General features: G+C 49.3%; 10 protein-coding genes across 10 annotated transcripts; 5 read left to right on the top strand and 5 right to left on the bottom strand.

Annotated features, from left to right (window-relative positions):
* Positions 1 to 201: 201 nt before the first annotated feature.
* Positions 202 to 1,341, bottom strand: EI90DRAFT_3058132 (uncharacterized protein). Its single transcript, XM_039060348.1, has 3 exons — positions 956 to 1,341; positions 282 to 888; positions 202 to 223 (listed from the first exon to the last, which is right to left on the bottom strand). The coding sequence occupies exons 1-2, from the start codon at positions 1,094 to 1,096 to the stop codon at positions 568 to 570; spliced, it is 462 nt and encodes a 153-aa protein (XP_038916205.1). The 5' UTR covers positions 1,097 to 1,341; the 3' UTR covers positions 202 to 223; positions 282 to 567.
* Positions 1,258 to 2,593, bottom strand: EI90DRAFT_3016466 (uncharacterized protein; the record flags this gene model as incomplete). The annotated part of the gene is made up of 2 exons (XM_039056992.1): positions 1,258 to 2,233; positions 2,460 to 2,593. The coding sequence occupies 2 exons, from the start codon at positions 2,591 to 2,593 to the stop codon at positions 1,258 to 1,260; spliced, it is 1,110 nt and encodes a 369-aa protein (XP_038916204.1).
* Positions 2,594 to 2,806: 213 nt separating this feature from the next.
* On the top strand, positions 2,807 to 7,487 carry EI90DRAFT_2972623 (phosphoketolase). The gene is made up of 27 exons (XM_039055756.1): positions 2,807 to 3,595; positions 3,720 to 3,801; positions 3,922 to 3,944; positions 4,012 to 4,112; positions 4,174 to 4,227; positions 4,307 to 4,313; positions 4,371 to 4,420; positions 4,472 to 4,481; positions 4,532 to 4,722; positions 4,786 to 5,240; positions 5,305 to 5,364; positions 5,426 to 5,465; positions 5,523 to 5,551; positions 5,619 to 5,663; positions 5,722 to 5,796; positions 5,863 to 5,971; positions 6,035 to 6,049; positions 6,106 to 6,124; positions 6,190 to 6,318; positions 6,383 to 6,452; positions 6,510 to 6,604; positions 6,668 to 6,725; positions 6,785 to 6,969; positions 7,033 to 7,084; positions 7,145 to 7,221; positions 7,286 to 7,325; positions 7,391 to 7,487. The coding sequence occupies exons 1-27, from the start codon at positions 3,203 to 3,205 to the stop codon at positions 7,465 to 7,467; spliced, it is 2,541 nt and encodes an 846-aa protein (XP_038916203.1). The 5' UTR covers positions 2,807 to 3,202; the 3' UTR covers positions 7,468 to 7,487.
* A 224-nt stretch (positions 7,488 to 7,711) lies between these two features.
* On the bottom strand, positions 7,712 to 10,178 carry EI90DRAFT_2972622 (MFS general substrate transporter). The gene is made up of 11 exons (XM_039055755.1): positions 9,874 to 10,178; positions 9,638 to 9,813; positions 9,343 to 9,583; positions 9,213 to 9,286; positions 8,908 to 9,166; positions 8,834 to 8,853; positions 8,662 to 8,776; positions 8,388 to 8,603; positions 8,291 to 8,329; positions 8,169 to 8,231; positions 7,712 to 8,105 (listed from the first exon to the last, which is right to left on the bottom strand). Exons 1-11 carry the CDS (start codon positions 9,970 to 9,972, stop codon positions 7,944 to 7,946), a joined length of 1,464 nt encoding a protein of 487 aa, XP_038916202.1. The 5' UTR covers positions 9,973 to 10,178; the 3' UTR covers positions 7,712 to 7,943.
* Positions 10,179 to 11,717: 1,539 nt separating this feature from the next.
* EI90DRAFT_3058118 (uncharacterized protein) lies at positions 11,718 to 13,332 on the top strand. The gene is made up of 4 exons (XM_039060347.1): positions 11,718 to 11,755; positions 11,830 to 11,922; positions 11,980 to 12,080; positions 12,160 to 13,332. The coding sequence occupies exons 2-4, from the start codon at positions 11,880 to 11,882 to the stop codon at positions 13,210 to 13,212; spliced, it is 1,197 nt and encodes a 398-aa protein (XP_038916201.1). The 5' UTR covers positions 11,718 to 11,755; positions 11,830 to 11,879; the 3' UTR covers positions 13,213 to 13,332.
* A 43-nt stretch (positions 13,333 to 13,375) lies between these two features.
* EI90DRAFT_1027965 (uncharacterized protein) lies at positions 13,376 to 14,578 on the top strand. The gene is made up of 5 exons (XM_039051423.1): positions 13,376 to 13,620; positions 13,678 to 13,852; positions 13,920 to 13,991; positions 14,039 to 14,140; positions 14,199 to 14,578. The coding sequence occupies exons 1-5, from the start codon at positions 13,538 to 13,540 to the stop codon at positions 14,508 to 14,510; spliced, it is 744 nt and encodes a 247-aa protein (XP_038916200.1). The 5' UTR covers positions 13,376 to 13,537; the 3' UTR covers positions 14,511 to 14,578.
* Positions 14,579 to 15,794: 1,216 nt separating this feature from the next.
* EI90DRAFT_3154688 (cytochrome c oxidase, subunit VIa) lies at positions 15,795 to 16,565 on the top strand (the record flags this gene model as incomplete). Its single annotated transcript, XM_039065944.1, has 5 exons — positions 15,795 to 15,951; positions 16,010 to 16,070; positions 16,167 to 16,189; positions 16,256 to 16,425; positions 16,486 to 16,565. The coding sequence occupies 5 exons, from the start codon at positions 15,795 to 15,797 to the stop codon at positions 16,513 to 16,515; spliced, it is 441 nt and encodes a 146-aa protein (XP_038916199.1). The 3' UTR covers positions 16,516 to 16,565.
* Positions 16,554 to 20,380, bottom strand: EI90DRAFT_3280839 (26S proteasome regulatory complex, non-ATPase subcomplex, Rpn2/Psmd1 subunit). Its single transcript, XM_039066784.1, has 10 exons — positions 19,823 to 20,380; positions 19,621 to 19,758; positions 18,730 to 19,558; positions 18,430 to 18,677; positions 18,096 to 18,371; positions 17,656 to 18,042; positions 17,424 to 17,603; positions 17,289 to 17,373; positions 16,765 to 17,255; positions 16,554 to 16,699 (listed from the first exon to the last, which is right to left on the bottom strand). Exons 1-10 carry the CDS (start codon positions 20,291 to 20,293, stop codon positions 16,676 to 16,678), a joined length of 3,129 nt encoding a protein of 1,042 aa, XP_038916198.1. The 5' UTR covers positions 20,294 to 20,380; the 3' UTR covers positions 16,554 to 16,675.
* Positions 20,381 to 20,383: 3 nt separating this feature from the next.
* Positions 20,384 to 22,194, top strand: EI90DRAFT_3058103 (uncharacterized protein). The gene is made up of 4 exons (XM_039060346.1): positions 20,384 to 20,570; positions 20,627 to 21,209; positions 21,268 to 21,836; positions 21,891 to 22,194. The coding sequence occupies exons 1-4, from the start codon at positions 20,485 to 20,487 to the stop codon at positions 22,102 to 22,104; spliced, it is 1,452 nt and encodes a 483-aa protein (XP_038916197.1). The 5' UTR covers positions 20,384 to 20,484; the 3' UTR covers positions 22,105 to 22,194.
* Positions 22,195 to 22,510: 316 nt separating this feature from the next.
* Positions 22,511 to 22,921, bottom strand: EI90DRAFT_3016459 (uncharacterized protein; the record flags this gene model as incomplete). The annotated part of the gene is made up of 1 exon (XM_039056991.1): positions 22,511 to 22,921. The coding sequence occupies one exon, from the start codon at positions 22,919 to 22,921 to the stop codon at positions 22,511 to 22,513; it is 411 nt and encodes a 136-aa protein (XP_038916196.1).
* Positions 22,922 to 23,375: the final 454 nt, after the last annotated feature.

Here is a 23,375-nt window from a genome sequence, read left to right as displayed (position 1 = left end):
ACCCTGATCAATTGCAAGAAAAGATTGCTGCCACGTTCTCATCACTTCGAACCTGTGCTGACACCCCTACCTCAACTTCCAAACCCTAATTCCCCAACCCAAGATTCCATTTCTGGCATCTAATACTTTCTCCACTCATCGTTCAACAGATCGACCACCAATCCATCCTCCGTCATCCCAACATCTGAATGAGCACCGTGTCCCATTCGATGTCTCGAGTCTCCTACGTCGATATAATTTGATGAACAAAACGAGATGAAAAAAAAAAGAAAAAAACGTACCCAACAATTCTGGTCTGTACCTAACCCTCTCCAACCTAACCATACTCGTCCACATCTGAAGATTATGATCTTCAAGAAAAAATCCTCGTCAGCTCAAGAACAAGTAAATAAATTAATAAAAGAAAAGTAATCCGAAATGCCAAAAGAATAAAAAATAAAATACGTCAATATTGAGATGTCCGAGGGTCAACCATCCCAAAGCAAGCCAAGCCACCCCAGCCCCTTCCAAACTGGAATGAAACAAAAACAAAACAAAACGTAATACAGGGGTTTGGCCGGGGGCGTGTCAAAGAGAAGAAAAAAAGAAGAAGCGGTGGTGGTGGTGGTGGTGGTGGTGGTGGTTGGTTTGGTGGGTTGAACATCGAAGAAAGGGAGACGGAAAGAAGTTGGGTGCAAAGCGAAGTTGGCGGCGTCGGCGGCGGGTATTTCGTATTATTGCTGGTGATGTTCGCATATGAAAAGAAAAAAGAGGTGTCTGGATATTCCGGTCCGTTCTTCCATCAAGGGCAAGTTGAAGACGGAAGAAAGGGAAAGAATAAGGTGATCGGGAACGGGAACAAAGCAATAACGGGGGGGGAGGTCGAATGCAAAGAAGGAAGACGATGAACTGGGGAAGAGATGGCAGGAAGAGTGAGAATCGCCTTCAGATGCGCATCGGAAAGCTGACGTCTTACGTCCGAGTGTGAGGCCCAGGGACAGGAGGAAGAGGGGACGTATGATGAGGGGATAGAGGTAGAGGAATACGATCGCGAGAAGCTCAGATCAAGATGATTCGCAATATTGGAAGTGAGGAAGCGGGGGAGAGAAGAGAACATGACTTTGTAATGCTAAAAACATCTGAATTATCCAACATGGAGAGGCGAAAAGGGGACGAAAACTGGTTCAAGTTAAATGAAAGTGCCAAGGAGCGAAATCGATCCGACACCCAAAAGCGCCCCAAACTACCGAGGGGAAAAAAAAGAAGGGTGCAACAAAATCACTCACAAGCTTTGAAATCAGCTCCATTCTCCCTCCTACACTCAATATACGCTTTACTCAACCTCTGCTGCATCTCCAATCTCTCAATAACCTTTTGATCCTCCGCATGCTTCCTGCTCATTACCTCTCCTGCAATCTTATAGCGACTCGCTGATAACCCTTTATAATCATAATCAGGCAAAAATACAGCCATCGTTTCTCGGAAAGCCTGAGATGGTCCTGGGAACGGAGCGGCAATCACTCGACCTTTGGGCCAGTTCGACGGGGACGCAGAGGGGAACACCGTGCTCGTGGGAGAGATGGGAGAAGGTGGGTTGAAACTTAGGAAGGGTGGCATTGCATGATGGGGATGAAGAGGACTCAGGGGAGGGAAGGTCATAGGTGGCAGGTGAGGAGAATGAGGGGGTGTAAGGGGAGCTGGGAGATCGGGAAGAGTGGAGGAAGGTTCTTGAAACGAAAAGAATCCGAATACATCATCGAATGCGGGTGATGATGAAAGAGGTGGTAAGCTTGCTGGCGCGTCATTAAAGGTCGAAGCGATTGATGAGGTAGATGGTTCAAAATAAGACGGAAAGTCCTCGACCAAGGGTGGAGGAGATGGAGGAGGTGCGGAGGCATCGGGCGTCAGTGTTGCGGAGGACGTTATAGATTCGGGCATTGATGAGGATGCGTGCGAGGGTGGTGTGTGTGTGTGTGATGGCGTTGGGTGATCGTGTATGGTATCTCCAGAGATGAACACCGAAGTCCATGGGTTAGTAGCATTAAGAGGAGGGAATAGGGGCACCGAAGACGTCGATGACGACGCAGCAGAGCTGGTAGAAGGTCCGGGGTAACTAGAGGAGCATTCAATACATCTGCTCGTCGAAGCGGGACTCGGTTCAGGCTCTAAGGTTGGAGTGGACGCAGACTTAGGGTCATCGGATGGTTCAGGGAGATGCTCAGGAAACATCTCCAGTACACGCTTGACCTCATTCCTATTTGCGAGAATGAGAATCCTCGCCGACTTTCTGTCAGCTCGTCGAACATCAATAAACCAACTCGTCGTGCTATGTAGTCCCACCGCAAAAACGCGTGTGCGGTCAAGGTATTATCATCGTTAACAGCATTCATCCAGTCAAGCAGAAAAAGCAGTGAGATCCGTATTCACCCGTGCGCAAAGTTCAGCGGCCAATGGCGGTGGGAATGAGATGGTAGACTCACATGTTCTCCATTTTGATATATCTATCGATATCGTCCGGGTTACCTCCTACGTGCGCACGAAAGTCGGAAGCACGCTCATACGTCAGACTGACCATGCAGTACTGCGCCTCCGACATATTTAGGGGCTTATCCATTTTGGATGGCAGGAGATGGACAGTAGCGCTGTAGTTCTGCTTTGCCCAACGAAGGAAAATTCGTTGAGTAAGACCGGCGCTGGGAAGGTGATGGTCTCCGGACGTGACGACGTCAGTGGCAATTCAAATGGATGGGTGATACCGTCCGCATTTTGCCGATGCAGGTCAAGATCGCACAATTAATGTGTAGCCCTTTCTGTAGTGCCTGACACAATAACGCAACGCGTGGTGGATGCTTCAGGGGAATATCGGGTCGACCGGGCACTCATGCTCATGTGTGCGAGTGCGTGCCTTAGGTTGAATTCTGCGGCCAAAGTCGTATGCGCCAAAATGAAATACCTATGTGGCTTGACTCTCTGGGAATATGCTTGTATTTCGCACTTGAGCACGCATCCGAGAGTTCAGTGGTTCTCCGGTACCACCCAGAACGACCAGGGAATCTTAAGATTGACTTAGGCACACATATGCACAAATGTCGTGATAGATCTTGCGTCAGCATATTGTCATGGTGTATAAAATGTGGTCACCTTTCTATGACCCCACTGGTGCACCCCAACCTCACTCATTGCTTCCCAACCAACGCCCAACCTTGCGTCAAAACTCGCAAACATGGCCCAATACACCACCCCGCCCAAACCCTCCCAGCTCGATCCAAACGCTTCCATCGGTTCTCTTGCCGTTCAGCTCGACGTCGATTCCCTCTTCAAATCCCGAAACCACGACATTGAAGGCATCCTTGCCTTCCAACGTTTGGCCAACTACCTCTCTGCTGCTCAGATCTTCCTCCAATCCAATGCGCTCCTAGAAGAGCCACTCACCAAGGACAACGTCAAACCTCGTCTGCTCGGACATTGGGGTACATGCGGGGGACTTAATCTCACATATACTCATGCCACTGCATTGATAAGCCGACACGAACAAGCAGGTGAAGATGTACAAATCTTGTATATCACTGGCCCTGGACATGGGGCTCCGGCGATTCTCTCCGTTCTATACCTAGAGGTGGGCTCGCATTTTTTCGCATATCAGTATGAGGCTCTGTCGACTGAACTGGCAATTTCTTGTTCTGGGACTTTTGACTGCTATATATCGTGTTCCTCGGTCGCGTGGCATTTACAAATGTCAGGGGACGATCACCCGATTTTACCCTCAATATCAATTGAACAAATCTGGAGTTGAGAAATTCGTCAAGGCATTCTCATGGCCTGGTCCGTTCCTTTTCCAAGTATCACACAGCTTCTCTATCGGCTAATATCCCGCAACCCGTCCCTCTCCTACGAACATGCATTCCTTATGATCTATTGATACCTCTTCCAATCGTGATTCAGGTGGCTTCCCCTCACACGTAAACGTACGCCTCTATGGGTCATTATGCAGGCCTAGATCTAATGATGACTTTCCTTCTGCTCATTTCCTAGGCTGAGACCCCTGGAGCCATCCATGAAGGTGGAGAACTCGGTTATGCTTTAGCTGTGGCTTATGGCGCCGTCATGGACAAGCCTAACCTCATTACAGTCGCGTGCGCGAATTTCTTTCCCTATCGTATGGGGACGGTTCTCACGTCATTTCCCCGTCTGTAGCGTCATTGGAGATGGAGAATCTGAGACTGGTCCCACCGCAACCGCTTGGCACGCGTAGGCCCACTTCTTTACGAAGATTTCATTTTCACAGGTTCATCTAATTTTTTTTTTGGGCGTTTCTCCCTCTTCACAGGCACAAGGTATGAGTAATCTCATCACCCTTAGCGGTCAAATCGCTCATTATTTGTCGTGCACAGTTCATCGATCCCAAGGAAAGCGGTGCCGTCCTTCCCATTCTCCATCTCAAGTAAGTCAAAGTCTATTTTCCAACGGTATGTCGTCTTTACGTGTTCTATAGTGGCTATAAGGTCTGCGTAGCGTCACATTCTATCGGACACGTCACCTAACCATGGCTTAGATTTCCGAACGCACCGTCCCTGGTACGATGGACGATCTAGAGCTTGCGGCGCTTTTCACCGGGTACGGTTACCAAGTTCGTTTCGTTGAGTACGGACCTCTTGCAGAGTCCAAGGAAGAGGAAAAGAGGAAGGAATACGAGCTCAACGTCAATACAGCCGTCAGCTTAGAATGGGCCTATGAGGAAATTAGGTACAAGTCCTTTTTTTACCATTTTGTCATCCCTTATACCGATAATATTATGCGAAACACCAGGAAAATTCAAAAAGCTGCACGTTCAGGCAACCCCATCACAAAGCCTCGTTGGCCTATCATTATCCTACGCACGCCAAAGGGATATACCGGTCCTCGAAGTGTTGACGGCCTACCTGTACTCGGATCGTTCCGCGCTCACCAAGTCCCCCTTCCGGCGGCTAAGACAGACGATAAGCAGCTCGCGTCACTCGGCGAATGGCTGAAATCGTATGACGTCACCCCACTCATCGTGGGGGATAGGGGACAGAGCGAGAAAGTATCTAGGCTGCCTGGCGATGTGCACCCTGAAGCACTTTTCAGTCACACCGCGTTGAGGATCTTACCAAAGAAAGTCGAGAGGAGGATAGGGATGATTAAGGAGAGCTATGCTGGGTATGAACCGTTGGACGTTCCTGCATTTGAAGACTTTGTGGACACGAGTAAGAAAGAGCAAAGCCCAATGAAAGCTGTTGGAGGTGCGTGGGCATGTCCGTTGGGTTGAAGATATCTCATACGCTCATTCTTATTCACCTCGGCTAGCCTATTTGGTGGAAGTTGTCAAGAGGAATCCCACGACATTTAGGATATTCAGCCCTGACGGTTCGTGGGTTTCAAATAATCTAACGGCATCAACATCTAACCGGTTGGCACATTATCCCAGAACTCGGATCGAACAAACTTGATAAAGTCTTTGACGTCACGTACGTTTTAGCACCCTAGTGTCTCCATGGGATATTCACTTTCGTGTTCAATTATAGTCACCGGTTATTCCAATGGGACCCAGAGAGTGAGCCACTCATGCTGGCTTTTGAATTTGGCGGAGGATTGGCTAATCCATTGCGGGGTCATGACAGCTGCTCACGCTGGAGGTCGAGTGGTCGAGATGCTATCCGAACACAGTGAGCTAAGGATTTGGCTTGGAGTCTTCCTGTTGTGTTAAATATTTACATTCTTCAGCTCTTCAAGGTTTCTTGCAAGGATACAGCCTCACAGGAAGGACGGGTCTCTTCCCTTCGTATGAAGCTTTCCTAGGTATCTATTCCCCCGTGATCATCGTACTAGGCGAAAGACAGAGCTAATATATGCTCTTCTTCGAAGGAATCGTTACGACCATGGTTCAGCAGTATGCGAAGTTCGCTAAGATTGCCGTGGAGACGAATTGGAGGACAGATGTTCCGAGTTTGAACTATATTATGACTTCCACCCTGTGCGTGCCATTTCACACCTGTTGCTAGGATGTGTCTCATCCTTGTCCCATCTGTTTCCACAGCTGGAGACAGGAGCAGTAAGTGGTGTTTTCATGTCCCTCGAAATCCATGACTGATGACCTATCGAACCCAGTAATGGATATTCCCATCAGGTAAGTCGTCCACGCGTTCTTGTTATTGTCGTTCAGAAACAGAAGCTAACTGGTGGAGTGACTAGAATCCTGGCTTCATTGGATCTCTCCTTACTCTCCCACGTTCGATGGTCCGGGTTTACCTTCCTCCCGACGCTGCGACTGCTGTGTCTGTGATAGCTCACTGTCTTCGTTCTAAGAATTACGTCAATCTCGTGAGTGGCCGTTCTCCAACTGAAGTATCGACCCTGTATGATTGGCTTCCCATATCATCAACAGATCATTGGCAGCAAAGCTGACACCCCTGCGTATTTGACTGTTGAGGAGACGGATCGACACTGTATTGCAGGTGAGAGCTCAGACTTCGGTTGCGAAGACGAAGCGATACTGAAGAAGCGGCCGATAGGTGTGAGCGTGTGGAAGAAGTATTCCACGGATGGCGGTATCAATCCTGATGTGGTCTTGGTTGGTATCGGGGTCGAGACGACGGCGGAAATAATCGTGCGTCCATCGTGTTTAGTCCTGATTTGATTGGGTTAACCCACTCGCCCCTACTATCCTTAGGCTGCAGCTAGCCTCCTCAAGAAGGAGGGTGTTAGGGTGCGAGTCATCAATGTCATCGGTGAGTCTGTACTGAAGCAGTCTTGGTAAGATGCCGCCTCTCACACACAGAATCTTTAGATCTTATGGTACTCGGGGAATATGGCTCACATCCTCACGCGCTCAGCAAGGAGAGCTTCGAGGGATTGTTCGGCACCGACACCCCTGTCGTCATCAATTTCCATGGGTATCCTGCTCATGTCAAAGCTCTCCTCTTCGAACGCAATCAGTCAATTACTAGGAAGAGATTCGAGGTCTTGGGCTACGTACGTTATATGACCAATCGAGTGACTGCAGGCGACGAAATCAAATATATATTCTCCCTTTAGATTGAAGAGGGTACTACGACGACGCCCTGGTCAATGCTTCGTTTGAACAAAGGTACGTGAATTTTTGGTTCGTACTATCCTGATTTCGTCCTTACCTTGATTTGGTTTTCAGCTGGGCGATTTGATATCGTGGACAATGCAATCGGTCTCATCTCAGTAGCTAATCCTAATGGTCCCATCGCTGTCAAGGTGGGCTGACCCGGTTCAATTCGACTCGATTCTTCTCTTTAACTCTACGAATACTCACACATAGGGCCACGAATTACGATCATGGTGCCAGCATATGAATCGAAGTGAGTGTTGGTCTCCCTGCATGACGGGGATGGAATTGGCTGACCACATGACCTTTCTTTTTTAGCTTACGAGAAGTATGCAGTGCAGCATGGTATCGATTCTCCCGAGTTGCATGCCGGAACTGTTTTGTTCGAAGCTTGAAGCTGGCTTTTTTTAATCTCAATTTCCGTTCTCGAGTCTGCGTGTTCCCTAAAAGTTTTTGTGGTGTTTGATGCGCGTCTTCATCGCCCTTGTTGCTGACTGTGCTCAATGTAAACATCGTGTAATTTTAGCTTTATCTGTTCCGACGAATCCCCCGAGAATATAGGACAGTTTTTGTGTCGACGGTGTTGATCTGGATGCTAAGAAGCGCAGGTCCCTGCTGCCTCGGTTTAATTATAATTTTCGGATTCATTACTTACTCTACACTCTACGGCTGAGGGTACGGTGGAGCAGTATTCTACTTTACGCGAAAGCCCGATTCAACGCAGGGGATCCATTGAATTTGTCATCATGCAAACACTCTCACGCCCTGTCCAATCACGACCCGGTACACAAAAGGTCATTGGTGCAGAATACAAGTTCTTGTATGTCTGCCAAATTTAGAAAATCACCATCGCATGCAAATTGTGCTGCGTTCACGGAGAACGATTTGAGGGAGAATAGCGAGACTTCGAACGAAGGTAGGGCCCGTACCGCATGAAAAGTAAGGGCATAGGCATGAACAGGAGTGCGATGCATCCAAGGATCGTAGATGCCCATTTCGGCTCGAGTGAGGTATACATCTTGGTCGCGAATAACTGGTATCATCATGATGTTCGGTCACATCAATCAGCAGAAAATGGAGGAGGAATGGACCATACCGGAAAAGCGGCTGCAACCAAGCTCCTACAAACGGTATTTGTTGCAAGTGCAGACGCCGCAACCTGGATATTTCATTTTGTTTGATGACGATCATGAGCATTGCGAAGCGGAGTGGACTTGCCTCGGTGTATACATCCGCGATGTAATTGATGAGAGACAACTTAACGGAGCCACAACGATCGATTAGTCAAGATCCGCATAAGAACGAAGTGACTGACGAATATCAAGGTCAATGAGAATGCTAGAAGGGTACCGGCGCTAGCTGGAGCCCAAAATGAGATGGATGGAACGCTCGTCCACCCAAACCAGAATAGACTGACAGTCAACAGCACGCTGCCGATCATGCCCATCGGTAGTCGCTCTTCGGGTGGAACTTGCAATGGAGCACGAATACGGGTAGCTCGTATATACAGAGGATTGAAATAGAGTGCCACCTTTCGGAACCCCCCATCTGAACGTCCATGATAACGGATATGGCGAACCAGCGCTTACCGCCAGGCAGGAAAACCCCCCTCCGACAAACACGGGAATGAACATGAGGCCAGTCTTCGTTGCATCAAAGCCATGTCCGACTCCAAAAACAATTGGATATGCTCCGAAGAGCAGACTTGAAGACAGGAAGTCAGAAGCACTGTGCAAACTACTCGGCAGCGATCATAATTACTAAATGAGTCCTGTGCAGAACTGGAAGAGAGAAGGTTGAGTAGTTGGCAGGGAAGAGACCGAATTCATCCCTACAGCGACATATGCATTGATTGCAATCAATACCGGCTCTTGAAAGAACATCCTCCATGGCTTCAGCAGGATACCACCGACACGTGTTCCAAACGGAGTATCGTTGAGCCCCTTTGAAGTAAGCCATCTTGCATTACCAGTTTCCATTCTCAAACGACGCGCCTTCAGTTCTAGTATTCGAGGTCCATAAGTCTCGGGTATGCTTATGAGGATCAAAACGAGAGAAGCTCCTGAGACAAAGGAAAGGATCCAGAAAACCCATCTGCGAACGGAGTTAAGGCTAATTAGATTTATTTAGAGCTACGCACCTCCAACTTGACGACGAAGCTTCCACAAGTCCGCTGACAATTGGTCCGAGGGTTTGACCACCGAATGGAACGGCCTAAGGACCAGAACTGTTTGAACAAGATGGGGTTCATCATCTTTGGCAAGACACACCGCGAAAGCAGCCATGGCGTGCCCCCGATCGTATGGCTGCCACAAATCCGTCATGATGGCGCCGCTAGTTGAAAATGGGCTGGCAGCAAAACATCCGGCGAGAAATCGAAAACTGAAGAGCGTAGCTTTATTTCGCGAGAGAGCACATCCGATTTGAGAGCCAAAAAGTCCAGCAAAGGACAAGACGAGGATAGGACGTCGCCCATAAGCTTCAGACAAGGGTCCCCAAAGGAGGGGTCCACTGGTTCGGGTCACAAGTCAGTAACGAGATGGGGCTGAGTGTCTGATGACATACACGCAATACCCCGCCACGAACAGAGAGATGAGTAGGCCCCCAACCGATGGTGAAAATCCCAGGCTTTTTCCGATGCTCTCCGACACACCAGACGTTGCAGAACTAGCGAAAGCCGCATTCAAAACAAGCATTGCAGCTAAAACAGTCACATAGCAGCGCTTAGAAAAGGCCCAATTCTGCGAGCAACGAAAAAGGTTTGATGGTAGATCTTTCGGTGTAGGAATTAGGAGACCTACGTATGGGTTCTCGGGGTCATCTTCGCAATCCCATGTGACTAGGAAATAGCTGTCTTGAGTGCCAGTAACTTCATTGATCTTACTTGAACGTGGGGACATCGAAGGGTTGTGTCCTCTTTGGCGTTTGGACAATGTAGCGCTTTATTGTCCCGCTGGCACCCCCACTTGGCATCTAGCGCTCATAGTGGTCATCCGAAGGGCTAGGACGAAGAGAGCTAACGGCAATCTTCTAGGTTGCCACGGAAATGAGTTTTCACCACCGAGTTGCAGTTGTGCACCTGATCTGATGATAGATCCCATTCCAATGGTCTTCCGCGCAACACAAATGCCCTGGCTCTGCTATTATGAAGTCAGGGGCGGGAATCCTGCTTATTGCTCTGTGGCAAGAGAGACATCTTATCTGCGGTAATTAGAATGCTCCGTCCGTACCCAGGCTTGGATGGGGAAGTTATCAATATATAATGAAGGGTTAGGGTCTTTGCTAATGCCACTCGAGGGACAGAGATGATCACAGGGCACGATTTCACTCGAGACCGAACGTGGACTCATATTCCGGCAATTAAAGTGGGCCTCCCTATCAGTGTGATTTCCAGAAACGGACAATCAATCAAATGCAGCCAATGGCGGCCAGAGGAACATGAAGTGTAATGTGCGCCGTCTTCAGCATCCTAATTGGATGGAACTGATAGTTCCGCCCAAGACAGACCAAGCCACAGCAGACATTAAACAACACACCCATTGAGATTCTGCTTCGGGGAAATGAACAAAATAATGGCGCTGCTTAAACACTCCTGAGCGGCCGCACACTCAGAAAGAAATGAAGTCGGAGCGTCCGCCACATGGAGAAGGAAAGAGCGAGACCATGGATATTCCCCCTGAATTAAGAAGTAGGAGACACCCTATATCACAATATGAATACGTTATTTGCGCTTTAGTTGCCAACTAGGAGAGGCTTGGTAAACTAGCTGGGAGGATGTCAGAAGTATCCATAGATAGTTGGAAAACGGGAAGGAACCAAACATTCTAGAACCAGGCTCGATCCATCGATAAAACAGATAATACCGCAGGGTCCGCGCTTGGCCGTCCAGGATAAGCTGGGCGAAGATAGCGGATACATGTGTTAAAAATATAAGTCAAGCCACAGGGGAGCGTGAATCGAGTTTGATTATCACCCACCCTGCACAGACATGCACCATAATGACTTGAATGTCTCAAGAATAGAGGCCTGAGCGCATCCAGTGCCACGAAGGGTTGAGAGCGGTGCTCGAGTGGTGGTTGTACACCGGCGGACGTCATTGTCTCGTCATTGTGATTTACATTGGACCACAATGCTGCGGAAGTTCCGCCTTGGGCATGGATTATGAATTCTTAATGGTCGTGCACACACGGAAAATGCCAGAAATGTCGATGCTAACAAACTATATCGAAACACGGAGCCAAGACCGAGCGTCTCTACCGAGAAGTGAGAGTTGCAAAGTGTTGTGGGGAGTAGCAATTGATTTGTACGACCCTGGGGGGTCGAAGTTGGAACCAAGCTTTGGATACCCGGGTCACTTCGATGGGGCATACAAGGGAGATGTAGCGAGTCGACAACGGATCCGATGACAGGAAACATGCAAGTGATGAGCTTCATTGCAGCCTTCCATCCGGTTTCGTGCGAACTTGGGAGGCTGCCATCTTGCCAACTGTTCCGTTGAGGCAAGTTCTGAGCATTTGAAAGGGCTTCCGGGGCCATTGCGCCAGCGCGGGTGTGCGGGTGCGCGGTAGAACGTATGCAATGTCCGCACAGTGTTGACGCGACCTTCAGGATCGGCCGAGGCTGTGCATGCCCGAATTTATGTAGACCGACGGTCACCAAAGTGCCGTCCAGAACTTGCCTACCGTGCGTTGGAATTGCGTTCCCGTTCGCGCGCGTGCGGTTTAGTTCTGACTGTTGGAACACGGAACAAAAACTAGCTCGCTCACAGATACGCTTACACCCAAGCACCACCTGCTTTACGCGTTCGATGAGGGATGATTTGCTCCCCCAAGCCATGACCCTCGTCGAAGGTCTGGTCGCATTTGGTTTGCTCCTCTTCACGATGACCTTTGAACGACGCTCTTCAGCCCAATTCGCCCGAATAGGCTTGGCTTCACTGGCAGTCTATTACTTCTTCAAGTTTGGTTTTCATTATAGTACTACGTTAGAAAACGCTATAGACCCTGGAGTAAGTATCCAACGCGAACCAAGTCCCCAGTCTGTGCCCTGACAGAACAATACGCTTCTCTCTATTTCAAATACCTAAGGCGCAAATGACCTGGACGAATATTGCATTTTATTTTATCTCTCGTATTTTAGCGGTCGGGGTACTGAGCTTCAATAAGCCTTCTCCTCGTTGGATAGATCGTAACACAGGGAAACCCATGCCCCTTCCGCAAACATTGAAAGGACGAACACAATACGCCCTCGACCTAACGCTTGCGATAACAGGTTCTAGCTGCTTCCATGATCGACACTGGGACTTCGCTCCTCCGGGCATCAGGACATATCGTGCCCCGCCTTCACTTTCTCGATGGACCTTCGCTGTTTCTGCTTTGCAGCGAATCGTGATGCTGTATGCGACATATGATGCGCTGGACTTCTTGCTCAAGCGTGCCATCAATTTCCATCATCTTCAACAGCTCTCCCCATTGAATCCAAGCCCCGTTACTACGTTGCTGCCGTATCACCTCCAATTGTTCTGCGTCATCGTATTATGCGCACACGCTTATGTTGGGATGACGATGGAAAATCTCGCATTTTCGATTATCTTTGTCGGTTCAGGCCTTTCTTCCATGGACTCATGGCCGCCATTTTTCAACCGACCTTTTTCATCCAGATCCCTCCCTTCTTTTTGGGGTGAAGGCTGGCACTTCTTCCACAGACACAACTTCGTCAGCATATCCAAATTCTTCGTCGACCCATTCACAACCGACCCTAACATAGCCCAATTCTTAATCACCGTCCTCTCATTCTTGCAGTCCGGATTCTTGCATGAAATCGTGATGGAGTCTCTCCCTCTTGCGAAGGATCCAATAACGTATACTCTCCCACTGTTTTCGCTGGAAAGGATGCGGTACTGGAATCTATCGGCGATGAAGTTCTTTATCGTGCAACCAATTGGAATCATCTTCGATGCGTTAGTACTTCGAAAGAGGGTACCAGGGTTGCGAAGAGTGTTTGCATTCATGTGGTTATTGCACACAGGGAGATGGTGGGCAGATATGTGGGTCGCGAAAGGGATGTGGGATGGGGATGACCCTGCGCTCGTCGTCAGGCCGGCTGCTGTGGTTTTGAGGCGTATTTTCGGAAATACATAGACTCTAGTGATAGAATGGGACAGCTTGCCGACTGAAGCATAGGTCCTAGTTTCGGCGTGATAGTTAGGAAGGCTGGTCCATCATAAATATTACATCGCATGTTGCTCTAGCTCTGAAATTAGCAGCCTGCAACAAAAGCCTTCTCCGCACCCCAACAAGCTGTATTTGGCAATTGTGATTATCACTTTGTCATCGCCTTGGCAGTTCGCGTGCCTGCTTCCATATAAACGTGCCTTGAAGCCGCTTATGTAATAAAAAAAAGGATCATTAATAGCCCTACTCCATCGTGCGGTGTTTTCCTCCATTCCATCTGCAAGTGAAGGTGATGAATACAGGTGCATCGTCCTATGCCAACGGGTATACCCCAGTCCAGTTCAACTACGCACCAGCGGCTGACTTATATGGAACGTGAGTATCCGCACACCGACGATCGGCCCTGCCTTGGCTCAGCTGAAAGGGTCGCAGGCTTTTAGACGACGGCTGGTACCCCAGCGAGCAGTTCTGCCGTTTGACCGATGCGATCTTCTTCTATCTTGACAGAAACGCCGATAGCCCAAATAAGAATTCGGGTTGGATCGAGCCTGAGAAGAACTTATGGTGGTCGCAAACGATGGGCACCATTCCGATCTCTCCTGAACAGGTACACAAGTTACATAATCCAAATTCCTATCGCACGCACTGCTTATACTTGCCTTTTGGGTTATCAGAATCGTTATATTGCGCAATACGCAATGGCTTCCCTATACTCCACCCTTGGGATCCCATTTCACACAGTCGAGGTAGGATTCTAGTGGGGAAACCAGGGACCATGACCTAACGCATGTAGTCAAAAAAGACTTCCAAGGGCCCGAGGCCGCGACTAGACAGGCAGGGGTTTCTGTATTCCGTGATTTCAGGTTTCAAGGTCAACCCAGCAATGTGTCTTCAGGTAAGTTACCCCTATAAGGCAGCGCAACGTACGAGCTGAAAGACCTTTGTACCCATAGAAGGTGAACAACAGCATCACGAGATGGGGACTCCACGATCCAGCGACGAATCAGCCATTCCCAGGGCCAATCCCCCCATCGGCAGTTCCAAGTCAATGGCACTGGCAGAGTCGGAGTGCTTTTCAGAGTTGGCAGCAAACAACGGCGTTTGGCATGCGACAGCACCAAATTCAGAAATGGCAAAGAAATAAGGCCAGGAGTCACATGGTGCACAGCGCTTTCAAAATGCTGACTGGAGGCCACGGAGGTGCTGGTTTGGGCGGTGGCCTGGGAGGTGGTTTTGGCGGAGGTTTTGGCGGGATGGGGCTGTAAAACAATCGCACAAGTCAGCTGTGTGATGCGTTCAAGTTCACAAATGTAAATGTACCCCAACGCTTTGTAGGATGAAACTACGCGCATTTATCACTCGCCACACCACTAGAGAGTATGCAGCTGGTAGGGCTCCGAAAATTGCGACACTCGTTCCTGGCTGGGGCAGCACCGCGCATAAATTTAGGTGTAATCAATCCTAAGTGTGGTGCAATGCACATCACGCCGACAGAATTGGTTGTGAGGATTGTGGGTTCAACGCCTATCCCCACAACTCAGACAGTGAGTGTGATGTGCTAGCATCCAAACGTATGAAAAACGTGATTTTCTTCGGCGATGAAGCGGCTGTCGGAACATATCCCAGACGGACACTTCGCGCCCCATATCGGACCTTCGCGCTCATTTCCGCCAATTGCACGGAAAATTACTTTGGAAATTCGGTTCAGCCCGAGGATCACAAGAAGCTTGGAAGGTCGACGAGAGATGTCTACCAACTTATCGTCAGGTGATTGGCGTTATTAAAGGAGTGGACTCGGAGGCTGAGCCCAAAAACGATAACTGTGTCATCATTTGTGGGGGAGATCACCAAGGAGGACCTCATTCTGTCGAATGAAGCAAGTCAAGAAGTGGTCACTTTATTTTAACGATTACCAGAACACCGAGATCGTCGGTCCCAAAGTCCTGATTTTGGATGAGAATTGCAATGAGTAGGAGGACCTTATGATCGCTGCAACTTCGTTGACATGAGTATAACAAAGCTTTGCGAAGGCGTCGGACTTGTCTTCCAGGATCCCGATGTTCAGGATTATGGGTCCTAAACATCCGGGAGTTTAATTCGAATTCGAATGCACTGCGGTCCTCCTCAATCTCCCTGACGCTGCTGAACCAAAGACGGCGCAATCGACAGTTCGCATATATCAGGACGGAAGCAAGAGCTGTAGGAAGGGGTCCTCTTTCAGTTGGCGTAGAAGGTACTGAGCCAAACCATGGGGTGGAGAGCGTACAGACGTGGATGATAGAGTTGGTGATTGGAAATGCAACACCGTGACTGGTAGAGTTTTCCGTCTATATTTCTAGTGCCAAATACCTTTTGTATGCTCCTTCTCGGGTGACAGAGAACATCGCAAGAGGGTCTGATACAGTAGAAGAGAACAAAGATATCACAGAAGGCTGCAATACGTTTCAAACCAGAAGCCAAGCACTTTATCCAGTTCGGTTGTTGTTGAAGACATGACACGTGATCCAACGGTGAAGACCGGTCAACTTTCACAACACCACACTGACGATATGTCGGTCGCAAGAGCTCTACCGAGGGCCATGCGCTCCTCTCGCGTATTAATCACCCGGAAGTATGCTTCTCATGCAGCCGAGAAGCCAGCAGGCTATGTTCCGACAGGGGAGGAATGGATTGCCCAACGACAAGCAATCAAGACTCACGCCAATGGTTAGTTTGCTTTATGGGGTTAGGTCATCCGCCTACCGTACTTTCCATATGTTGGAAGCGTTTCTGACGTCCCTGGTATCCTCCGACATAGAGACTTCTGAGTTATGGCGCCGAATTAGGTGCGTACAAACCTCGGAGCTCCCCCGCATACAAATCTCACGCCTGATACTTGTCCATTGACCTCATTATCGCTGATTGGCGGTTCGATGTTACAGCTTCTTTGCCTGTGTCCCAGGGGGTAGGCGTACTTTGATTGATTTTTTGTATGATTGCCTACCATCTGACTTATATTTCGTGTTCCCAGTGTTTCTTTTGGCGCTTTATGTGAAGCAGGTGGAAGACGAGCATCATGAACATATGGAGCATGTCAAGGCTGAACTCGGTGGTGAGATTCCTAAGCCCGACTACGCATGGCTTGGAAAGCGTGCCAAACCTTTCCCCTGGGGTAACAACAGCCTATTCTTCAATCCCGAGGTTTGTACCTGTCTTGCTCGAGTGAAAGAAGTGGCGAGTTTTGGACTAACCACACAACAGGCTAACAGGAATTTTGAGAAGGACGAGTAATTCAGGAGTTTATCACAGAAACGTCCGATTCTTTGTCGCTCAACCTTCCATCACAATATAAATGAACAGCGCCGTAAGACTTGTTGAGAAGAGGTGAAATAAAAATTAGTTTTCGCGAGCTAAATACACTAGGGCGAGCCAACAAAGCCATGCACAGGTATCAAGAATCGTGATCGAAAGGGTACTGAAGAAAGCAAGTAAACTCAGCGATGGATACCGTCCAGTCTCATTAGGTGGAGCTTCTCTTACCTCGAACGAAGCTGGCGGATCCGGGACTGGCTCATCGTCAGTCACCGAGGATGGTGCTGCTGCTAATGCAGGTTCACCATGCGAACCTGAAGCAGGGGCTGGCGCTGATGCAGCGCCCAGTTGAGAAGCCGGAGGAGTAGCCTGTGGTGGAGCAGCGGCTGCTGCTGCTTGCTCAGCAAGCGAAAGCACCCACTCAGGTTCACCTTCAGGCTTCGAGTCCACAAGCACAAGGATTCCGCCTCCGCCAGCGTATCGATCGACTTTCTTGCCAGTTGGAGAAGAGACAGTGCGACTGGATGCAACAGCGCGGACAGGCTGGAAGCGGTTCTCGGGTGGAAAGACGATGTATGCAAGCTGGGCGAGCGTCACACGGGAGAGGTTCTGCAGAACTTCGGAAGTCGGTTCCGCTGGCTTCTTCTCACGTTTTGACGATGAAGCGGAGGGCACATTATCCGACGTGGAAGCACCCAATGTTCCAGCATCGTCACTTCCTGCGGTCGATGCGGCGACTGTAGTCACGCTACCAGAAGCAGGGACAGCGGTGGATGTAATGGACGATGATTCATCCTTCATGTCCACATCCTCCATTGCCTTTTCTGCTGGCTTATCCTGGGGGAAATATGAGCACCAGTGACATAATGAAGACAAGGGAGACTCACAGTCTCCATAGCTTCTGCTTGCTTTTTCTCCTTGATTCTCTCGCGAGCTTTCACCCTTGCCGTAGTCGACAAAACAGCAGTCGCTACCTTCTCAATGGGCTTTTCTGCAGTGGGTTTGGTGATAGATGGATAGGCAAACAGGCTTGGCTTCGCGTCGGAAATAAAACTGAACACGGGAGTCTAAGAATAGCAATGAGGTTGCGTTTAAATAGGTTGGATGCGAAGTACTCACTCTCAACTCATCTGTAACACCAATGATCGCGGTAGGAACAAATGCAAGACATGCACAATGCGCTAACGGGTACCAATACCAGAACTGGGTGAACAATGTCATTCCCACGATCGCGTTCATATTCTTGCTTCCCGCACGACTGAGCAAGCTGATGGTAGCGTTTCGTCCACCTGCACCGATCAATCCCTGGGCCAGGGCAGCACCAAAGCGGGCCATAGGATCCTCGTGCTTATCTGAGACGATTTTCGTAAAAAGGGTACGAGTAGACGTTAGGGAGGGTGATGCATCGGACTGTTGGACGAGAATCATAGCGAGGGATACAAATGCACCCTGACGAACGAAGTCAACTGGATCCTTCGTCATCGGTTCTAATAGATCAATTGCATCCTAAGGGGAATATAAACAAAAGAAAACATGATATTCTTGTATTCCAGACGAACCTGGGATCCAGTACCAGCACATGAGATACCGAGAGCCAAGGTAGCACCGCATCGAACATGTGGATTGTAACTTTCACTGAGAAGTTGAACCATCCGCGGAACCTGATTAGGGTTTTTGAAAAGGAGGAAGGCGAGAGAAGTCACAGCAGCTCGCCGGACATCATCCGAAGTATCCGAAACTGCAATGTGCAGCAGCTTCTGAACAGCGCCATTGTCTGAAGTCCCAGCATACGCTAATGCGAGAGTGTATGCTCCTCCGTAGCGAAGAATTGGATCCTAAGCGAAGTAATAAAGTTAGAGCTCATGGCTACTCTCAAGTCTTTTTCAACCGAACCTTCTCGGTTAGAAGTTTCTCGATCGTAGAGTCGGCTTGCTCCTGCTTCCCGTAGCAAATGAAGGCAATACCGATGGCCAAACCACGAATGATTTTCTCATGTTGTGTTTCGTGTGCATACTGCCACATCTCATCGATTATTTCGACGGACCCAGACCCGAGCATAACCAACCCCATAGAGTAGCCAGCAGCTTCCCCTGCTATTGCACTATCCGTGTACAAAGCCTGCTTTAAATCATCATACGCCTCTGAAATGATCCGTCAATGCTGTCGGCAAGTGTGATCGAGGTTAGAACTCACCTCGATCCTGGCCTGCGATGCCTGCAACACCAACACCTAAAGCTGCACCGTGTTGAACAACTTCGTTCGAAGTGCCCCGCAAAATACCGCGAAGCTGGCCGAGTATTTCTTTCCCCCGGCCAGCATGTATAAGACCCAATCCATAAAGAGCACCACCCTCTGACCATTGGCTACCGCCTGGTTGCGATGATCCATCTGGTTGCGGTAGATATGGGCGTAGGAGCTCCATGCCGCTCCGAATGTTCCCCTTATGTATGACCCCAAGAGCAGCGGTCGCACTGAATTTAGACCAATTTGATGCACGACCGAGCCAGTCTAAATTATTCCGCAGAAACTCATCCGAATTTGTCCCAGCATGCATGAAAGCGTTCGAAAAGGTGAGTGCGGAATGAAAGATAGATGAGCGCGCATCTAAAGAGTCCTTGGTATCTTTCAGAACCAGAAGGTCGCCGTGGTTGTTGCGTTCGAAGAAGTCGGAATAGAAAAGGATGCTTGTCTCTCCGGATAGAATCGTGCGTAATCGTTCGGTGGCGTCGCTTCGGGGTGTTTTTATTGGTGCGGAACCCTCTTCGGTCGGGGCTAGCTCCGGGAAGCCAGATCGGACAGCTTCCAGGAAGTCCTGCGTCGCTCCCTCCACGAGGTCAAACGCAATCTGGTAGGCAACGGCAAGCTGATCTTTGTCACCATTCAGACCTTCTTCCACGAGGCCGCTTAAGAGAGGGATAGTCAGGGGAGGTGAAGACAACGCGACATGAATTCGGGTCAAAGTGTGGATATGGCGCGCTTTTGGAGCGAGAGGAGGAAATAAGGGAAGAATATGATGTAACACCTGTGAACCGGGGAGGTAAGCCGGACCTTGCAATGTTCAGAATGGCAAGAATATCTTGGCACCTTATCACGAAACGCCAAAGTGAAACCTGTATCAAGTACCGCCTCCATTATATACGATAGAATATCCGTGTCTCTTGTTAGTTCGTAAATTTGAGTGATTATGTCAAGTCTGGAGCTTTCGAGCGCAATACCCAAAGCCTGTGAATCCAAGGCAATGACGCGTTCCAGACGATGAAAAATGAGGAAAGAAGGAATGACTCGCCTGCTTGTGTTCACCATCCTCAATGCACTTGTTGAAAATACCCTCGATGATGCCGGCTAACCGAGGGTCAATTTTGACATAGGTTGCGCCTGACTCCTCTGATGCCCGAATATCAATGTAGCGGTCAATTGCTTTGGACACAATTGTTTCTACGTATTCCTCCGAACTTTCGACGTCCCTCTCTGTTTCGAAAGCATTCCCGGCGCCTAGAGCGAATGACAGTGCTTCGTCGTATTCGCCTAAATAGTAGTAAACTTTGCTGGCAATTAGGGCAGCTAAATCCCGAGCATCTTTTGACAGTTCTCTGCTCTCAAACAATGCCTCTATGACAGAGACTGACTCCGAGATTTCGGCCCAAAATTGAGGCACAAGTATGTTCAGTTGCTTGAGGGCATGTTGCTGCAGCAATGGTTCCTGTTCACTGAGAAGAGCGAGTACTCCCGCCGCAGAGGTTTGGGTGCGAGGCACCATGCTCTTTGTGGCTAACGCGGAGTGATGGTCAAAGGTGGGAAGAATAGTTAAGTGGGATTCAAGGTGACGCGTCCCCAAAGCAGGAGCCGGCCCCGATATCAACAACTGTCAACAACACCCTCTGAAGCCAACTGGTTGTTGAGGCTGCGTTCAACTGTCCCTCTTCTGATATTCCTCGGCAACAATCGCGCATGGACGCGTTTGCAACCCCGAAGAAGAAACGGCTGTATATTGACGAGGATGATTCGGTCATTACACCCAAGAAATTACGTTCAGCGTAAGTGCACATTGTTGTTCAGAGATGCCGCTGCACTCAAACCACCTTATTTATAGACCGTTGACCCCGCCACCGACAACCAAATTTCAGCGAAATGACATAAAGTCATTTCCTTCCCATCTTTCCCGCCTACTGTCTCTGCATAGTTCCATTGAACAAGCAATCTCGATCGCACTCGCCACATCTTCAATGGGCCTAAGTAACTCCAGCAGGAGCTTAAGCTCAAAGGAAAACTCGAGTGCCATTCCAAATGTGGTGAATCATATATCTCTCCAAAGCGTCGGTATGGGCAAACGATTGAGTGTTGAAGATCTCTCTCGTCTCGTCTGGTTATGGGAGTGGGATGGGATAACGAAGCCGGAATCGTTTTCTCATAATGCTGCCATATCCAGAAGCGACGATGACAACCCTTTCCTTGTTCCGTCGGCTGAGTGGATCCGTGGTGGATTGGGGCTGGTCCTCACACCCACCACGCATCTTTCGCGTACCCACGGGAAGCGCGTACCAGCCTATGGCATTGGCATCGAGGTGGAGTCCTCCACTGACCGGAAAGGGGGAATGGCTAGTATTGCACGATGGACGGCCGGATCAGAAGAACGGCGCGCTGCATTGACTGACAAGCTCGCGAAGTGGACCGAGGTATGATTCACCCTCAGAGCATGCACTGAATCACTCTAAAACCCCCGTCATTGGCTAGCTCCATGTTTGCGAGCGGGTGAGAGAACGCGAATCGTCAAGGGCCTCTTCACCAACGCCATCCGCCATACCAAATATACCATTTGCTGGTCTCCCTCCATTGGCCAATATTACCTCGAGCAACATGTCCTCGTTGACGCGCACCTTGCTTCTCTCTCCTCCGAAAAATACCTCTTCGCGAACCCCAGCATCTGCTAAGCAATTAAGTTTGCCTCCATCATCCATTCCCTTCCCAACCCCCAGTCCCTCAGTAAAGAAGCCGCCTGCTCCTGCTAGGTCTGATTTGCTTAAGAAACCTCCAATACCTGCTCCAGCCCTGGTGCCGCGTCCCCAGACTCCCACAGATAAGCAATCTTCCGAAATACCTGAAACACCCACAACTTCGAGACGCGCCGCATTGTCTGAGCGAATTCGACGAAAGTCTCTCAACACTCCAAGTAAAGGATCCGTTGTGATCAAGACGAGGGACTCTTTCAGTGGCGTGGAGACAACGCGGACAATTACTCCAGAGGAGCTGAAGCGACGATTGGTACTCGGACGTCTCAACAGTGTTGCAGACTCAGTTTGGATGTTGGTTCATGTCATTTCTGTTATGTCATCCTTTACGAAGACCTTTCTGTGCAGGCTTTTCCAAGCACCCTCCCAGAGCCCTTCATCAAACCCTACCCCTCCAACTCGGCGGCGGAGAGCCATCCCATTCAATGAGGTTCTTTCCGTAGTTATCAAAAGTTCTCGTACTCCGATGTCCACAGGTATTTCTCATGGCTTTCATTCATCCTGGACTTGCTGGACACTATTGCCTCATTGCTTACCTCTGTTCGGCAGCCGAGGCCGCTGAAGCCCTTAGGACACTTGCCTCTCTTTGTCCCGACTTCCTCAAATCCGTGGTAATTGATAAAGAAGAATGGCTTCAAGTAACTGCAGGTGGAATAGTGGCCCCACTCTCGCCGTCGTCAAAGTGGGATGATGAAGAAGAACTGAAGAGGAGTGCTGCTGCCGCTAATCAGGGAAGCCCAGGAAGGATGACGCTAGGAGGAAGTAGGTCCAGTGGGTTCTCTTTGCGGGATGTGAAGGAACGAATAAGAAAAGAACTCGAGCGTTAGCCTCTTCGGGGAATTTCTCGATTTCAACGTTTATTTTGTCCATGCAATACATAGCTATGTTCTATCTTTTCTTGCTTTTTGACATGCTCTGGATACGCATAACACATAACACGTATTGATACAAACCCATCCGCCACAAAGTCACCGGTAAGCGGGAGCGATACCACTCCAGGTGCCGAGATTCCATCCCAGAATCAACCCTCCAATTCCATCGTATATGAGAACCGCAAGAAAATCCCTCTTCCCAGCAGTGCCTAAGGTATTCCCATACAACAAAAGCTTGAGCCCAGAGAGTATGGCTACGCCCACACGAACGGGAACGCTTGCGTAAAGGAAAGCGTTCTGCTCCTGAGGCATGTACGCCGTCCCGAGGTAACCGAGGCCTAAACACGTCACTGCGATGCCCATCATGGCAGAGCGGTCATTGGCTCGTGAGGGTGTGGAAGTGGGGTAGAAGGTCAAGTAGAGTCCATAAAATGCTAAGGCGAGACCGTGAAGGAATACGGAAGTTGGGAGGTCAATTCGACGACCCAAGATTATGGCGACAGTCATCGTGCTGTAGGAATGTCAGATTAACACATGATATGAATGTGCGAACTACAAATACCCTGACGAAAATGCTAGGGACAGTTGCTATTGAAAGGAACCAGTGCTGAGAAATGTACAGTCACATGTGCTCAAAATGCATGTCACTAAAATGCACCTGTCGAATCCAAAAAAATATGAGCGCAAAGGCCCTATAAGCCGGTCTTACACATGAGAACTTACATGAGGAAGGAAGTCTTCCGGACAACTGGGTAGTGAGTGGGGTATTCCGGGCCCGCTTTAAGCGATGGTAGTTGGAACAAGTAGCTCGTCGAAAATGGCCAGTGTGGACGCGACAGTATGGTAGGATGGGCAGCAGCTTCGGTAGCAGAACTTGCCTTCTGTGGACGTTGTGGGCTCTATCTAGCATGCACTCAGTGACGAATTGGCACAAAATTGGGACGTACATTCGAACGCTTCC

The sequence above is a fragment of the Cantharellus anzutake genome (assembly GCF_015039405.1).
Source record: "Cantharellus anzutake strain C23 chromosome Unknown EI90scaffold_23, whole genome shotgun sequence".
Classification (NCBI taxonomy): domain Eukaryota; kingdom Fungi; phylum Basidiomycota; class Agaricomycetes; order Cantharellales; family Hydnaceae; genus Cantharellus; species Cantharellus anzutake.
Note: the sequence above shows the minus strand (reverse complement) of the source record. Positions and strands in the feature narration are given on the sequence as shown.

Bases quoted from the DNA above. Each gene is read 5' to 3' on its own strand.
- EI90DRAFT_3058132 (XM_039060348.1), bottom strand. From the start codon at position 1,096: ATGTTCTCTTCTCTCCCCCGCTTCCTCACTTCCAATATTGCGAATCAT. The intron at 889-955 runs GTAAGACGTCAG...TCTCTTCCCCAG, and splicing joins CCTGGGCCTCACACTCGGAC to TTCATCGTCTTCCTTCTTTG.
- EI90DRAFT_2972623 (XM_039055756.1), top strand. From the start codon at position 3,203: ATGGCCCAATACACCACCCCGCCCAAACCCTCCCAGCTCGATCCAAAC. The intron at 5,797-5,862 runs GTATCTATTCCC...TCTTCTTCGAAG, and splicing joins TTCGTATGAAGCTTTCCTAG to GAATCGTTACGACCATGGTT. The intron at 7,326-7,390 runs GTGAGTGTTGGT...TTTCTTTTTTAG, and splicing joins GTGCCAGCATATGAATCGAA to CTTACGAGAAGTATGCAGTG.
- EI90DRAFT_2972622 (XM_039055755.1), bottom strand. From the start codon at position 9,972: ATGTCCCCACGTTCAAGTAAGATCAATGAAGTTACTGGCACTCAAGAC. The intron at 9,814-9,873 runs GTAGGTCTCCTA...CGTTGCTCGCAG, and splicing joins ATGACCCCGAGAACCCATAC to AATTGGGCCTTTTCTAAGCG. The intron at 8,854-8,907 runs GTAGGGATGAAT...TCTCTCTTCCAG, and splicing joins CAATCAATGCATATGTCGCT to TTCTGCACAGGACTCATTTA.
- EI90DRAFT_3058118 (XM_039060347.1), top strand. From the start codon at position 11,880: ATGAGGGATGATTTGCTCCCCCAAGCCATGACCCTCGTCGAAG. The intron at 11,923-11,979 runs GTCTGGTCGCAT...GACGCTCTTCAG, and splicing joins AGCCATGACCCTCGTCGAAG to CCCAATTCGCCCGAATAGGC. The intron at 12,081-12,159 runs GTAAGTATCCAA...CAAATACCTAAG, and splicing joins AAAACGCTATAGACCCTGGA to GCGCAAATGACCTGGACGAA.
- EI90DRAFT_1027965 (XM_039051423.1), top strand. From the start codon at position 13,538: ATGAATACAGGTGCATCGTCCTATGCCAACGGGTATACCCCAGTCCAG. The intron at 13,621-13,677 runs GTGAGTATCCGC...AAAGGGTCGCAG, and splicing joins GCGGCTGACTTATATGGAAC to GCTTTTAGACGACGGCTGGT. The intron at 14,141-14,198 runs GTAAGTTACCCC...TTGTACCCATAG, and splicing joins ACCCAGCAATGTGTCTTCAG to AAGGTGAACAACAGCATCAC.
- EI90DRAFT_3280839 (XM_039066784.1), bottom strand. From the start codon at position 20,293: ATGGTGCCTCGCACCCAAACCTCTGCGGCGGGAGTACTCGCTCTTCTC. The intron at 19,559-19,620 runs GTGCCAAGATAT...CCCGGTTCACAG, and splicing joins CTTTGGCGTTTCGTGATAAG to GTGTTACATCATATTCTTCC. The intron at 18,372-18,429 runs GTTCGGTTGAAA...TACTTCGCTTAG, and splicing joins AGAAACTTCTAACCGAGAAG to GATCCAATTCTTCGCTACGG.
- EI90DRAFT_3058103 (XM_039060346.1), top strand. From the start codon at position 20,485: ATGGACGCGTTTGCAACCCCGAAGAAGAAACGGCTGTATATTGACGAG. The intron at 21,210-21,267 runs GTATGATTCACC...GTCATTGGCTAG, and splicing joins AGCTCGCGAAGTGGACCGAG to CTCCATGTTTGCGAGCGGGT. The intron at 21,837-21,890 runs GTTGGTTCATGT...CTTTCTGTGCAG, and splicing joins GTTGCAGACTCAGTTTGGAT to GCTTTTCCAAGCACCCTCCC.